Here is a 16,340-nt window from a genome sequence, read left to right as displayed (position 1 = left end):
TCACGTATAGGGCAGAAGTTCCATCTAGGGGTGTGCAACATTTGGAAATGTTTGGGGCCAATTTGGAAGTAGTCACATAAAAGTGGATGGGGGTCAAAAAACAAAAATTTGTAAAAACAAGTACTATAGCTGTATTGTGTACGTCTCTAACAAAAGAACAGAAACAGGTTTTTGATTGCAGAGAAAACTTTCCAACCTGTGGGCCCCACCTGATTGTATAGAATCGGGTGGATACAAGAGAATGGAAAGGCCACAGTGTCGCATCATTTCTCTGGAGCAACAAAACTCAAGAATCATTCTTTAACCCTATATAGGCCTTATTAGCTCTAGCTGCATCTTAACTGCCCCCCAGGGTTTGGCCTCACTCTCAAGGTCTTGCTCTGGTAAGGCAGGAGGGCGTTATAAATATAATGTAGTATATATTGTAAATTCACGTTCAGTTTAGCATTCTTTATTATGTTAAAAATGTTTTCATATGTATGCTGGTTGTAATTTGTTTAATTACATAAATCCTAGAGTTATTATGATATATTTTTACATTTTTTTATTATTAGTATTTTTTTTAAATCATTTTTCCAGCAGAATACTGTTCGGCACCACTGGGTTCATCGACGTCGCCAAGAAGGGAAGTGCAAGCAGTGTGGAAAGGTGAGGTGAAAGCATCTTGCTGGTGTTTTCAGTGCCAATATGCCATCATATCAATATTTTTCTAATTAGAAATACAGCATGTTAGATGGAATATTCAGTTCTTTCTCTGATCTAAAAACAGTTCTAACTTTCTTAGTTATATAGCACATGTTTCTGTCTTTCAGAACGCTTCTTTGTTTCACCCAGTAGTCCACATTGTTCTGCACCAGTCATGTAGTTCCATAACACTTCCTTGGTCTTAACATGTGCTTACGTTCAACATTTAATTTACTTCTAAACTTTATCTCTTAATCTAGAAAAACATTTCTGCTTCACACCAGCATTAGGCATTGTGACCTTGCAGGTGCAGCAACTATTTACATGGACTCCCTGAAAACACAGGAACAAACAAACTGTGGCACATGGGCCAAAATAAAACACACAAACGTAGGCTGGGCATTCACCTTCACTACAAAGTTTACAAGCAAAACCGTTAGACTCACCTAACTTCCTCTCCCAAACAAAGCATTTCTCCCTGCTTTACATGTGGCCACTCTCCAGTTAGCACTCAATTACATAATTGGGGAATGGCCACACCTGTGATTGTTGGCATGGACAGAATTAACCCCATCCAGTGCCTCTTGCCAACCTTACATTCCCATACACACTATTTACACAAGCAGGGCTTTTGACCTGCCAGTCACAGAACATGCTTGTTAACCTCATCCTTATACATACAACCAAAGTTAAAGAAAACACACAGATACATTACAGTATGCTAGTATAGCAACGCCGAAAATGGCAAGCAGCATTTCACATTGTAACATTTGTCTATCTAGATTTCATGTTCTTTTGAAATTCCTTTTTACAGGTGTTTCAAAGTTTTTTATTTCTCTCTTTTCTTTCTTAGAGTTTTCAGCAGAAATTCTCCTTCCACAGTAAGGAGATCGTTGCCATCAGCTGCTCTTGGTGTAAGCAGGCGGTGAGGATGAACATTTATTAACCTCATGGATTTGGCTGATTTAAAGCTTCAGTGCTTTAGTTTGGTAATAAAATGCAAACTGTTTTGTCAGTTTACTACATAGTTTAGCATCACTGTATATATACATTCCATAGTGAAAACATGACAAAGTGTAATAATCATAGTGGAAGCATTGTAAAGCCCATAGGGGTATGGTGAAGAATATTAACAACATGTTAACTGCTACACCTGCAGAATTACCATGGAATGGAAGGTGGTGAGACATAAGCTTCCTCACTCCTTGAAACCTGCTAAACAGTTACAGTCCTGCTATTACTGCAAAAGTACAAAATGATACCCTGTAGTATACAGGCTCAGTTGTAGATTTGGTAGAAAAACAAATTGGTGTTTCCTTCTAACAGGCAAAGGCTGGGCAAGAGAACCGTCAAGTACACACTGCAGAAACAAGCATCTTAACAACTGTACAAAAGAACCATCCTCTCTTTACACAAGCAGTTATGAGAATGTTACCTTGCCACTCCTGCAGGGGTCAACAGCCTCTCTCCCACGACAGCAAGCTGTTATAATCTGTGACAAAGCTCATTTCATTGTCACTTTTCTCAGGACCTTTGACTTTGTCGTTTTTGTAAACAGCCCTCTGGACAACAGCAAGTATGTTTAAACAGGACGGTGGTTATTTCGATACCCACCTCACTTTAAAGGGTGTAGACATATAGTATTCGGAGTCGTGTACACCTTCCCTCTATAACGTTTCCCCATACTCTATCACAAATCTTATGTACTGAAAAAAAGAAATATGGACACTGCAACTTTAACACAAAATTAGGTATTGAGATGGGAATAGGATCAAGATTTATTTTTAATTCACTTCAGTTTAAATCTTCAGGGAAGAAGACAACTATAGAATAGTGCCGTAACAGATGATTTATCTAATGTTTTACAATTGATTTTTGCACTCTTAATTAACTTCAGTAGCCTATTTGAATTGTTTAATTTAATTTTTTAATGAATATGTTTTGAACTCTGAAGGTACAAAACTATAGCGAGAACCTCTTTTCCATGTTGGTCTTGTGCCATCCTGCTTTACTGAAACTGTAGGACAGATGAATGGCAGCGACTTGGAACTGGACGAGCATTGATGGGCCAAAGGGCCTCTTCTCATTCATAATTTTGGGGACCCTGATGCAAAGTTTGGGGAAACGTATTAAAAAAATGTAATGTTCAGAGATGGCAGAGAGGTTTACCTAGTAAAAGCACAAAACATTGGTCATAAAGTCAGGGTGGTGTAGGTTTGCCAAGTCGACTGTCTCGGCTAGGGATCTCCCATCAGGGGGTATATAAAATTATCAGGTACTGTGTCACCTCAGCACACAACAGCACTGCTGTGGCCAAATAAGGGGTGAGTCTGTATACTGGTTTTGAGGTTTACCGCTGTTTATGTTAATTACGGTATTGACACTGTTGTGCTACACTGCACCTATCGTAATTACGGTATACAATGGTTAATGCTATGGTGTTCCTATGAAAAAAGTGAAGTAAAAGGTAGTTTTCAGATGAACAGCTCAGTTCTACTCAGCTTTCTCGCCCAGCCTCACATGTTTTATCCACTTCTATCTTATGCCAATCACCATCATCGCCGCCGTTTTTCCTTTGCATTTTTCTGCTACAAACATTACAAGTGTTCTACTGCAAACATGCTTCTAAACCAAGCAATGATACTTGCAGCCTTAGCAAAGTGTGAACTGTGAACTGTATTTTGATATTGGTTTTGAAGGAAACTGTCAACGTCTCAATCAGCAGATAGGCAGTGTGATAGCCTTCTTATTCTCAAAGTAGTTTTGTTTAAACAAGTTATTTGCAGTATTACATTTTTTTTTAAATGAGAATTCTTTATATAATGTAATAATTATTTGTTATAACATTGGAAGCTTACTTGTGCAAGGTCACGGGAACTGTAGATATAAATCTATTATTACAGTATTTTTTCTCAATGGTGTTGCTATACATATTTAATTTAGCCTGTGCCAAATAATAAATACACTGTTATAAACTTTTAAATATATACTCTTAAATAATAACCTATATTAGTACATTTTTGTGTTTTAAGCATTATGAACAGTCATTTCCTAATTCTTACCATCAACTAAACAAAGAACTACTTTTTTCGTAGTTGAAGCTGCAGCACCACATTGTTTTGAGCAAAGGATAGATCTTAATAACATAATAATACATACTGTGGCAGTATAACATATATTTGTAGTAAAATATAAAACAGGCAAAGTTTAAAGCATTCTATGTGTTGTTTTTGTGGGTTATAGTAATTTCAGTAATTTACAGTAATAGTACTCAATTTTTAGTAAGCTTTCATTTTATAACTTGCATGATGTACTGTATACTGGGATATTAAGGTTCCTGTGGTATTTTTATTTATTTTTTTGATGGTTATCACTGTTGAAGTGTTATACTAGCCCATCCCTAGGCCAGATTTCTGGCAAGCTTGAGTGGACTACAGCTTTAAAGAGCATGCAAAATCATATTTTGGATTTTTAACTGTGTTCGTATTTTGTGTTGTTACAATACGTTCTGAATGGTAGTTTACATTCTTTTCCTGAAGATTTACTATTTTCATGTTCCCTGTGTAAGAAGTAATTTCATTGACCAAACAAAACTCAGCTGTATGTGCTTTGTTTTGGCAGCTGGAATATGTTTTTCTTACTCAGGGGGGCAGAACAAATAAAGAGACACTTCATGGGTCAAATTAGATAAGGTGGTTACCATGACAAACAGCCAGGCTGTGCCTCCAGGATAGTCAAGCAGTAGGGTTTAAACTGTCATGATTGTGCTTCTTTTTCTTTAACAGTACTCCCTCCTTATAGACCTTTATTATGAGGAGCCCCCTGCCATTCCTGAAGTTATGTTGCCATCTAATGATATTCAGCTGTAACAGCAACATACTGCTCTTTTTAGGTTGCACTTAACATTATGAACAGTTTCTTGATAGCTGTGCTTTGTACTGTCGTGGGGTTTCATTGATAAGCATGTTTTTTTTTTTTATGTTTATGTGCATTTTTATATCTTTTGGAGGAAAAAAGGCTTATTAGTAAAATAGATTCTTCATGGTGTCAAGTTTATGAAGTAGTTTTATGGCACTAATGTGTTAACTGCTTTCCCTACATTTAGTTTTTTACTTTTGGAACATCTCTGTAGGTATAGCTTCCCTGTCTTCCATGTTGGTCTGTTGGTAATTGAGCCCCTCAGTAGTGACTTTTATTAGTATCGAACCCTGGGTTATTCACCTTTCTCTCAGTTTTAGCAAAGCAGAATGTCACTGCATGTGCAGTTCTAACTGGAAAGGGACTCTTTCTGTCCAGCAAAGAAAGTAAGGGGGACTCCAGTAGGTGCAGGCCAGCATGGAGGAGAGGGCTGCTCTAGTATGACTTTGTTGCTATTTTTCCCTCATCAGTTCCACAATAAGGTGACCTGCTTCATGCTGCACCAGATCGAGGAGCCCTGCTCCCTGGGGGGTCATGCTGGGGTCATTGTGCCCCCCTCCTGGATCATCAAAATGAAGAAGCCTCAGGTACGGCCAGCTGCAGAGATTGAATTCAAGAGCAATCAGTGCAGACATCATTTATGTATTTGTTTTGAACTCCAGGAAAACCACCAACCATTCCAAATATAGGTACCTCCGGCAATGTTCCACAGTCTTAATGCAGTGCCCCTGAGCAGATTACAGCACTAATACTACAAAAAACTTTGTTAAATCATTTCAGCCCATCAGCTGTTTGCCATTTCCCTGAGATAAAATCATGTCCTGTTACACGTTTTGATTATTTTGAGTACATGTATATGTACAGAGTAGAGGGTGTCTACAGGCATGCCACATGAGTGGTCGAACATACCACATCCATTTATCATTTATATTGATCATTAAAAAGGCTTGTGGAAAAACCTTTAAAGTGAATCCATGTTCTTACTTTCATAGAACATAGTTCAAACTGCACTTTGCAGTAAAGACAATCACATAGAGTTTTACATTTATCTATGGGACATGTTATCCAGTTATGATTGAACTAGATAAGGACATTCTTAAGCAGTTTTGTAGGAATGTTTGGATATTTTGAGGCACCTGCCAGTCCATCCTTCACGCTTACAATTTGAAGTAGTCATCAAATTGTGACGGAACTTGGTAAGGACATTTCTTTAAAGCAGTTCTTTTTGTGGTAATTACAACCTTCAACGGTTTTACTTTGTGCCTTTATACCAATGCAGTATATTTGTTTTGTAATGTGCTTCTTTGTTGTTTTCAGTCTCCCATGTGCTTCACTTGCAAACAGAAAGGGGCACTGGAACAATTTTTATAGTTGAGTGCTGCCACACCCCTAGTTCCAGTGCCCCTGCAGGGAGGTGAAGTCAGGCCTCCCTTCCAAACACTTCCTAAATTTCCTCACGTGTAATTTGTTGTTTGTTTGCTTTTTGCTGCTATCTCTTTACATTTAGTTGACTCATCACAGAAATGGAGGTAGCACTGCATATTGGGAGTTAAGAGAAGGGTGTTTCTGGGTCACCAGACTAAAGCACTCAGAATAACACAACTTTCAGAATCAGAATCAATTAGACATAGCACGCTGCTCATGATATAGGGTGACTGAAGTTTGTTTTTAATTTTCAATTCAGAGAAACAATTCCAAAAAAAAGTTTATTTTTATTTGCTGTCAGCAGCAAAGTTTGGGATTGCAATTTGGAAAGCTGAGTGCTGCATCCTTTAATGAACTCAAGGTGCAGGACACAAAAAGGGAGCACATAGAATAGGTGTCAGAAAATTTAGGTGTACATCATTTTCTTTTCCTGTTCCCAGAATTCTTTTAAAAACTCAAGCAGAAGAAAAAAAAGGACATCGTTCAAACGAAGGACCAGCAAAAAGGGAACAGATGTGAGTACTCTTTAGAAATGTGGTTTGAATAGAAACGGCAACCATGACAAAATAAACAAAAAAGTGTTTTAATGTAGAACGTGCCTCTCGCCAGCCTGGCTAGTGAACAAAGAAATTACCTCCCAGCCCCAGAATAAATATCCTTACCCTCTGATACCTCAGTCTACTAACATGATCACATTTAAGACTTTCTGACTTTAATAGTTGAGAATTAAAAGAAAATTAGGATTAAGAAAGAAAAAAATTAGGCTTATCGAAACATTTGTCAAAATAGCTGCTAAGTTACTTTTTTAGTATTACTGTTAAAGTAAAAGTCCGAATTTGGATAATCTTAAGTTTTACCGGTACATGTCAACATTTACCAAATAAGGTGGTAAATGTCTGAAATTATGAAGAGATATATTGCTTTTCGGACATTTAGCTGTTAATCTCATGATTTACCTAAGGTTATTGTTAAACGCAGGAATATCATCTCAAAATGTATTTATTCCTGCATATAAATTGTCAGTTAACAAAATAATCATTAATGCAGGTATATTTATTTCTGCATTCACATTTTCCATAAGGAAAAAACATTAATGTCGAACAATATGTATTTCTGCATACACGTTTTCCATTAAGAAAATAATCCTGAATTAGCTTACAGTAATACACAGTTGAGCAATATTGTGATCCACTTATGTAGAACAACCAACATTCTGGTAAATTTGCATGTAAAACAATTCACAATTGTACTCCAAATACACAGTAGTTTGATGATAAATAACATTATGTTAAATGCAAATTACATCATTTAGGACCTTAGTTATTTCAACAGACAATCACACTTTGATTATAACACAAAACATCACAGACAGTTGAATTGATATATTTATTTATTGCAGTATGGTAAACTCTTCTTGCATTTTGAGTTACACAGGTCCCCAGAAGCCTTACAATGCGCAAAAGCGAGACATTCGGTCATTAGCCAAAGCCACTTAGTTATTCTTGAGAGTTACTGGTAAATGTCTGAAGTAAAGCGTTATCATGCTTATTTCAGGCATTTACCATTTTGCTTGGTAAATGTTGACATTTATCAGTAAATCTTCTTTGAAAATAGCAACAGTTTATTGGAAAGCATATACTGTAAATGCCTGAAAAATGTATACTCCTTTATCTCGTGAGAGGCATCTTGGGTCAACAGGTATGAATTGAGTCTCTTGATAGGATTAATTGATGGGGGGAAAAAAAAGCTAATAGCAAAATCATGCAGTTGGGAACTAAAGGGTCAGCTGTATGGCTAGTGAAGGGTGGTGTCTGGAACCTTTGTCCTTTTCTCTAATGAACTCCCTTCCCCTAACTCCTGCCTGTATAAACCTTTGCCACAAGAGCAGCTCCAGTGCTTGACAGCAGATTCTGTTTTCATAGGAAGCCAAGTGGCGACCGTTCCTAATCAAGCCCCTCCCGTCGCCGCTGATGAAGCCAGTCCTTGTCTTTGTGAATCCAAAGAGTGGGGGGAACCAGGTGAGACTGCTCTGAGGACCAGGACTTGCCCTACCCTATGAGCAGTACTCTTTATTGTGAATAGGGCGCAGGGCAGTTGAACTCACTCTTTCAGTTCATTCCAGTCCAGGACCTTCTTTCAGCTAGGTCCTTAATTCCATATATGAACACAAGGGAGATATTGAACAATTAAGACCTGGTTGGAACAAGGATCTTGATTGCTAGATTCAATCAAATGTGGATTGAAAGAGACAAGCACATAGCAGTAGTGTTAGTCTACCATGGAAGACACTTGTTCAACATGGCTGTTAACACTGTAATCGAGGGATACCTAACCATCCTTAAATGATTACCGCTTCCACCTTATAGAAATCTGCAGCAAAGAGTCCAGATGTATTGTTCCTTGTGAAACATCTGTAATGTGAGCAGTGCTTGCTACAGATGCACCTCCTGACATCACTATCAAAGTCTGTCGGATCTGCTGTCATGCCCATTGTGATGGAAACGGTTTGGAGAATGCATGTCAGAAAAGGTTTTTTGCAAAACAAATTAATCAGTCATGTAAGAGATGTGTGATATGCATATTCGTCCAATCCCTAAATCTAAATAGGCACAAAAACACATTGAAATAAAGGCAATGTGAGGCAGTGTTCTTGCTAACACGAAGGTAAAAGGTTACAAGAGTCAAGTAGTCACATAGTAGTTCATTGTTCCGAATCCTCTTCACCCTCATAATTCTCAGTACATAAAGAATAAATATAAACCATACTCTAAATACAGATGTGGTACTAGTTTCTTTTTAGTGTGCATAAAAGTGTGAGTGATCATTGACCCCTGTGTCTGTGCTCCAGGGTACAAAGGTGTTCCAGATGTTCATGTGGTTCTTGAACCCCCGGCAAGTCTTTGATCTTTCCCAAGGCAGTCCGAGGGAGGCGTGAGTATCAGTCTCAGATCACTTCCCCCAACTCCCATTACATTAAACCCTGCACACTCTTACAAAAAAGATCTTGCTTGGTACTGATAGTGAAAGACTTAGTACTAAGTTTATTAAGTAGCAAAGTAGACTTCTAAGTACTACTTCAGTTGCATTGACTGACTGAGGTTGATGGAACAGTGGGGAACCAAGTTGTTAATTATTCATCAGCAAGAGTTCTGGTCTGTAGTTACATGCAGTACCAGTGACCATTCAATAGCATCCAAGTAATGCTTGAGTAATTAAGTACATATAGTCTGCTATACAGCTTGGCATTACTATACCCTGTTTAAATGAACTATTTAAATGCCTTTGAGTAGAAGTAGTACAGACATACTGTACAGTACTGTAATTTATTAGTACTCTTTATTTAGGCTCAGTACCTCATTTCAAATTAATTCCAACTTTTGAAATGTATCTCCTGTTTTTTTTTTTTTCTTATAAATTTACTATAAATAAACTTTTTTTCTTCACTAGACAAACACTTTCAGCAATATTGGTTGTTACCAATTTCTCTACAGCACAACCGCTAGCTAAATCCAGTCAAATTTCTATTGCGCAATAAAAATTGCACTACATAGTTGAGTAGAGTAGGTCAAGGACTCTTTTGAACCTGTCTTTTCAGGCGTGTTGAAGCACACAGTTCTTTTATTGCATGTCTTTAATGGCAGTGAATGCCTTACTGTCTCTGTGTCTGTTGCAGGCTGGAGCTCTACAGGAAAGTGCCAAACTTGCGGATCTTGGCGTGTGGAGGCGATGGAACGGTTGGTAACCACATTCCTGTTTGTAAGACCTGTCTGTTTGTTAGGATCTATTTGTATTAACTCTTACTTCTGAAGGGTCCCTCTGATGTACAAGAGTGCTTTGTTTTTATGTTGCTCCATTAAATGACAAGATATGGCAAGAAAACAGCACATCCTTGCCATGTGTACAATTTTGTACACTAAAATTAAGAGATTACATTAAGATACAGAAATGCTCCTCTAAAATATAGTCTTGATTTTAGCTGTTTAATAGTTTTGAGAAAATCAGTAATGGTCAATTAATCTTTTTGTAAGTTAGAATAAACGTATATAGAACCAAGATTGATTTTTTTTAAAGCATTTTTTTTTCTTTTTAATACCAGTGTAGCCCAGAGTGCTAAGATGAAAGTGATCTTTTCTGATGAGATGTTTTTGACAGTAGTATCAGTTTTCCAGCCATTGACATAAAACTCAGTATTGTCAGATGACTTGTGGAATTAACTGCATATTTGTTTTGTAGGTGGGGTGGATTCTCTCTGCTCTGGATGAATTACAATTGAACCCGCCACCACCTGTGGCAGTGCTACCTCTTGGAACTGGGAATGACCTGGCACGCACTCTCAACTGGGGAGGGGTGAGTGGACACTGGCACAATTAAAGGGTGGGCCACGAATAACGGACAGAGTCTCCTAATATGCTCCCGGGTAGACAGTATTACACCACATCACCTATGTACTGTAAATGAACAAAGATCATGTGTATAAACCCTCTGACTGACCTGCTGCTGTGCTGTGCAGCTTGCTGATTTGGAGTAGTAGTTGTTCTCAGTTTTGACCCACTTGTTCTCGCTCCGTTTCAGGGCTACACTGACGAGCCCGTCTCCAAGATCCTGTGTCATGTGGAGGACGGGAACATCGTGCAGCTGGACCGCTGGAACCTGGAGGTGACAAGGGCTCAAGATGACCAGGAGGAGGGGGCTCAGAAGGTCAGAACTACAGCCCAGGTCAAATGTTGGCTGTTATTTAAGCTTTTATATGAGGCCAATCTTAAACAATATAATTTACAATGTATTGTATGAAGCCAGCATTAAGTAGTCAAGGAGTCAATACAAATCTCAAAGAAAGTTTATAAATGTGGGGGTGTAGTATCTACTGCATATTGTTGTGTAATTTACATCTAATGCAAGTTAACTGCATGAGCTAAATGACTAATTTTAATGGTTTGCATTTGAATTTACAATTTCTGAATAAAGCTTCTGCCACATAAATGGTTGAATACTTTACAAAATATTACTTTTTCTATATATCTTTTCAGCTTCCTCTGAGTGTCTTTAATAATTACTTTAGCCTGGGGTTTGATGCCCATGTTACGCTTGAATTCCATGAATCCAGAGGTGAGAGTGCCTGTCCTTTACCAAAAATTATTTTGAATCTAATTTAGTCACTGGGTGATAAATCGTAGAATGAACTTGCTACTGCTAAGTCTTTGAAGTCTTTGTGTGTGATTTAAGCTTTGTAAATGTTTCTATCAACTGCAGAAAGAAAAAAAATTGTCCGTTATTTGTCCTGTGTATCTTTGTTTGCAGAAGCTAATCCAGAGAAGTTCAACAGTCGTTTTCGGAACAAAATGTTTTACGCAGGGGTAAGGCTGTTTTTTACGAGTGTGTTTTAAAAATAAGAAATAAAATCAGTGCACACACAAGAGTCATACACACATAGAGCGAGATTAATATGTAGGTTCAATATTTTTTTTAAGAAATGCACTGCACAAAGTTGATAAAATCAACAGTTTATCTCAATATAACCAAATGCAACCCAAAAGGTTTTTATGGAGCAAGGATTCGTGTGTTTGGAGTCAAGACAGTTAGCAGGTTCACCATGTAGAGTCTGACAGACAGACAGACAGACAGACAGGTGGACACAATCACTGCATAACGGTCCACATTTTAAACAGTGACCTTAAAAACAGCTTGACCAAAAACTAAAATAACTGATTATTATAACTGAAAATAACTCTTATTTAAAAATTCTGTTTTGTGAGAAACAAGCTAACATTTGGAATTGAGCTGCAAATACCGTGAACTGTGCCATAGTTCTGTAATTGGACATCTAGTTATACTTCAAACTAAGAATCACTCATCTGATCTTTTTTTTTTACAGGCAGCTTTTTCCGACTTTTTGCAGCGGAGTTCCAGAGATTTAGCAAAACACGTCAGAGTTGTGGTGAGTGTCAGTATACTGTATTAGTAAAGCATGTCTATGAGATACAGTTATAATTTTATGTATCATAGGTTTTACATCAATAGTTTTAAATATATTTTATCAAACCCTTGGACTGAAACTTGCATTCTCATTGGCTAATACAGGGTCACATGACCAAAAATAGGTTGTGCTGTACACAAACAAATGGCCTATACAAGAGCGGTCAATAGTGTCAATAAACAAAATGGCGGGCTAGCAACAGCGTAACAGAGTTCTCTGGATTTATAATTTTAATAAAAGTTTTATAAAGATTTTAATAAAGCAGATATTTACTGCAGTTTTCACCTTATTGTAGAAACCATTATTGCCCACTGTCTGTCACTGTTTCAACCTTTGGTTCAATATTTGTACAGTAAAGATGGCTTGGTACAAACAGATTGAATATATTCTATATACCCCTTGTTTTTTGGTTTCCAATACACAACATTGTTAGGATGAAGTTTAAAGGCTTGTCAGAATAACAAGATTACGTTTTCTTTAGTATTTCAGTCAAAAGTGATGTACTGTAGTTTTTTGTTATGGTAATAAGAAATGTTGGGGACAAGAAAAGGCAGAGTGGTCAATGGAGGGTTGTCAGTTGCCAGCACACCATTTGCTCCATGACAGAATCAAAATGTTCTTTTTAGTTGTCACTAGCCATTCTGAACAAAAAGTTGAGTCTAAAATATAAACTAACCTAAAGTAAAACCTTTTTTTTATTTTTAGTATTTTAATATTTTGAATGAATGACTTTGTAGGATGTTCATGTTTTAAATAAACAAGGATTCCTAAGGTAGTAATAACTTTATTTCTAGTTTTGTAAAAATCTGTGTTTGTTTTCTTTTAGAAAACAATGGTGATGAAAATGACAATTTTGGAGTGAATGGCTTTGTGAATTTTTTTGTTGTTCAGGTAGCAAATACATGAACATTCATTGGATTCACAGCTTTATTGTTAAAAACTACATGCAACTTAGTTGTTTTATGTTAAATGTATACCCTCAATTTGCCCAAGTCTTTGTTCCAACCATTGAAAACCATTTTTGCATTAAACTTATGGAATGGCCACTGAATATCAAACAACTGGAATGGCCACTGAAGATCAAACGACTCCCACAGTCTTTCTTTTTATTCCTTCCCAAGTGCGACGGCACTGATCTTACCCCCAAGATCCAGGAGTTAAAATTCCAGTGCATCGTCTTTTTAAACATTCCCAGGTAAGCTGCTTCGCTGAGGTTTACTACAATAATGACAGTGTTATTGACATTCAGTACAGTAATTACTTTCATAGTCTATAATCAAATTACTGAACTGTATTAACCAGCTTGAACAAACTAATTTAAAGTCAATATTTATAGGTGTGGAAGTTTAACAAAAACAGAGCTCATCTGTATTTTGTTTACTGTTCCCATTACTTTGAATTATTTCTTTAGGCTGATATCTGTAATTTTAGAATGAAAATTATTTTAAGCATCCAAGAAATTGTAAACAACATATCCACACCAAACATGGCTGCTCAATGTTGCTTACTCTGACTGAATGTTTTCCAGACCCCAAGCAGAGCCTTGGTGGTCATAATTTATTTGACCAAACTGCGGTACTAACGCTGAACGTCCCTTAAATTACATAAAGGTATTGTTTTAATTGTTGGAGGTGCAAATACTTAGACAGTGAGATCAGATGGAGCTCTTGAATACATGTTAATGTTAAGCATCTTGCCTGTGTTGTAATTATAAGTTGATGTCATTTTATAGCGTACTTAGTCTCTAGCCTACAACACGTGAAAAATCAGGTATTTTTTGTTTAGTGTATTGAAAAAGAAGTCAATTTTAAAAAACTAAAATATAGGAACTGTATCTAATTACTAGTATTTGCATAAGTCTACCTTAATACCAGAATGACAATGGCTGGATGACAAATTAACAGAATATTATTGCCTGCATGCAGTAACTTACACTTTTGTGTACATCAGTGTAAAGGACCATGTTTTATTTTTAATTAAAACAACCCCCCCCCGCCACTTATTAGGAAGCCTATCATAAACATTGTCAACAAATCTTGCTACTTTCACTGTGAGCCATTTGGTTAGTGTTCATTGAGGTGAGTAAAAAAAAAAAATTCTCTTTCTCTTTTTCTGTATTTGTTACAAAGTCATATAACATTTTCAATGAATGTAGATAGTATCCTTTCTTTTAGTAGTGGCATCTGATTGGCTGTACTTTGGAAGGCTATGTGTTGGAAACCGCTCTTCCGGTTGAAATAAGAGATTACATTCAAAACACACTTATGTGAAAACAAAATGTTCAGGTTTTATATACTTTTGTTTTATTGATGTTTTATTGGCATTTCTCCGTCTTTTTTTAACCGTCAGGTACTGCTCGACTGCACGAGGATCTTCAGTTTACCTTACGCCAATGAGGGTGTAAAAAGCTAATGTGTCTCTCCTACAAGAATGTGCATTGATTGAATGTGTTTTGTTATGACACAACAAAGATTTGTTTTTTGTTCACAAACATGCTTGTTTTGGGACCCTTGTATAAAGTGTTTCTGTCCATGTGTATTTGGTTACCTGGCATCACCAGGTTGTGGTCTCTGGTTCCAGGTACTGTGCTGGAACCATGCCCTGGGGCAACACTGGTGATCACCGTGATTTTGAGCCACAGCGCCATGACGACGGCTGTATAGAGGTCATCGGGTTCACTATGGCCTCTTTGGTGAGTAGTGACTATGCTGGATGTGTTAGATTTCAGAAATGGATGAATATTAGTCATAACACTTAAAAAGAATCAGTGGTGAAAATGCTGGAAATGTAACCTGTAGTTTTGTAATGTAAATGGTTTCTGTAGTCATAAATTGAACATAAATTGAACCAAGCAATGTGCAGAAGTTTGATTCTGTTTGAAGTCGGTTAATGCTTTCTAGAATGACATGTCAGGAGCCACAATGCATTGTTATATTATACCTTTATTAGTGGACTCTTCTTACAGTCTATATCCGTTTGTACTACAACGCTTGCATTACCAGGTGGAAATTAAATGTCAGTGGAACAGCTTCATTTTAAACAGTAAATTAATATTCTGATAAGATATCAAAAGTTGACTTTATTTAATTAATTCAGATCCATTTTGAATTCACTAAAGTTGAAACATTTCAAGACTTTTGGAAATTAAATGCTATGAGTGCTGGTACATGCTTTCAGTAATATTCTTGTTATAAATGTAGTTGCCACACATAGGTTCAGCACAGCCTAATGGTGGGCGTAATGGTGGCATCATTCACGGGGTTTCCATGCGGGTCAATTTACACGTGAAATGGTGATGCGTGTGCACATTTGGGAGAATTACTCTGGTAAATCAGGTTTGTGGCCGAAAAAAAACGGCCAAAGAGAGGGATAGGGCAATTCTCATTTACTTGTGTAAATGACGAAACACACAGGAAAATTCATGCCCAGTTTTGCATGGAAACCCACATTTCACGTGTAAATGTTAATGAGTGTATTTATTCTTAACTATAAATATTGCAGTTATTATTATTAAATATATTATTTCAAGTGAAATAAACTGAGCGAACGGAAACCCAAAAAAGCATTTTACACATGACATGTTTCTTGTGTAAATGTCTCGAGTTAAAAAAAAGGCTTGCATGGAAACCCCATAATTGAAACACAGGGTGACTAGGGTTACCATTCACCCTCTTCCAGGCAGCACTTCAGGTCGGAGGTCACGGCGAGCGACTGCATCAGTGCAGGGAGGTGACTCTGACCACTTTCAAGACCATCCCAGTGCAGGTAGACGGGGAGCCCTGCAGACTGGCCCCCTCCACTCTGCGCATCTCTCTCAGGAACCAGGCCAACATGGTGCAGAAGAGCAAGAGGCGCACCTCCGTACCCCTGCTCAACGAGTGAGTGACAGAGACCGGGGGTGGGGGAGGTGGGGGGGTAACATTGTGGGCTCAGTGCTGGGTACAGCAAAGAACAGAAACACAAGTAGAGGTTCATGTCTGTACCTGTTTTTGATCCATGTTTTTCTTGTGAAGTTCTGGTAAGGTTGAAATATTCATCTGAACTGATAGTTGACTTCATACCTAATACCTAAAAAGTATGAGGATTATTTTTGGTGAGTGCATTTGAATGATAGAGTGTTGGTTCTACAACTTCACATGAATTGTATCCTGTAGAACCAATGTTAAAGACACATATCCTAGCCAAGTTCCAAACACACCTGTCTCAGAAAATTCACCAGTCTCGGTAAAGCAGGATGGGACAGCTTGTGTTTAGTGGAAAGCCAGGTGGGCTATGCTATCATATTGCACCTTCTGAAACTTTTTAAAATGAAGAAAATGTATTAGAAATATAAAAGTTG

At 37.4% G+C, this 16,340-nt stretch overlaps 1 protein-coding gene across 2 annotated transcripts in view; it reads left to right on the top strand.

The window, feature by feature from the left end:
• LOC121318516 (diacylglycerol kinase iota-like) overlaps positions 1 to 16,340 on the top strand; it is a 94,280-nt gene that overhangs the window by 62,690 nt on the left and 15,250 nt on the right. For both annotated transcript variants that reach the window (XM_041255266.1, XM_041255265.1), the window contains exons 6-20: positions 580 to 648; positions 1,538 to 1,609; positions 5,073 to 5,189; positions 6,468 to 6,542; positions 7,950 to 8,045; positions 8,876 to 8,958; positions 9,701 to 9,761; positions 10,261 to 10,374; positions 10,600 to 10,725; positions 11,055 to 11,133; positions 11,326 to 11,381; positions 11,900 to 11,962; positions 13,123 to 13,196; positions 14,582 to 14,693; positions 15,680 to 15,879. In XM_041255266.1, coding sequence (XP_041111200.1) covers positions 580 to 648; positions 1,538 to 1,609; positions 5,073 to 5,189; positions 6,468 to 6,542; positions 7,950 to 8,045; positions 8,876 to 8,958; positions 9,701 to 9,761; positions 10,261 to 10,374; positions 10,600 to 10,725; positions 11,055 to 11,133; positions 11,326 to 11,381; positions 11,900 to 11,962; positions 13,123 to 13,196; positions 14,582 to 14,693; positions 15,680 to 15,879 — 1,397 coding nt within the window. The remainder of the gene's footprint in view (positions 1 to 579; positions 649 to 1,537; positions 1,610 to 5,072; positions 5,190 to 6,467; positions 6,543 to 7,949; positions 8,046 to 8,875; positions 8,959 to 9,700; positions 9,762 to 10,260; positions 10,375 to 10,599; positions 10,726 to 11,054; positions 11,134 to 11,325; positions 11,382 to 11,899; positions 11,963 to 13,122; positions 13,197 to 14,581; positions 14,694 to 15,679; positions 15,880 to 16,340) is intronic.

This window comes from Polyodon spathula, chromosome 7 (genome assembly GCF_017654505.1).
Source record: "Polyodon spathula isolate WHYD16114869_AA chromosome 7, ASM1765450v1, whole genome shotgun sequence".
Classification (NCBI taxonomy): Eukaryota; Metazoa; Chordata; class Actinopteri; order Acipenseriformes; family Polyodontidae; genus Polyodon; species Polyodon spathula.
This window is presented reverse-complemented; position numbering and strand designations above follow the sequence as displayed.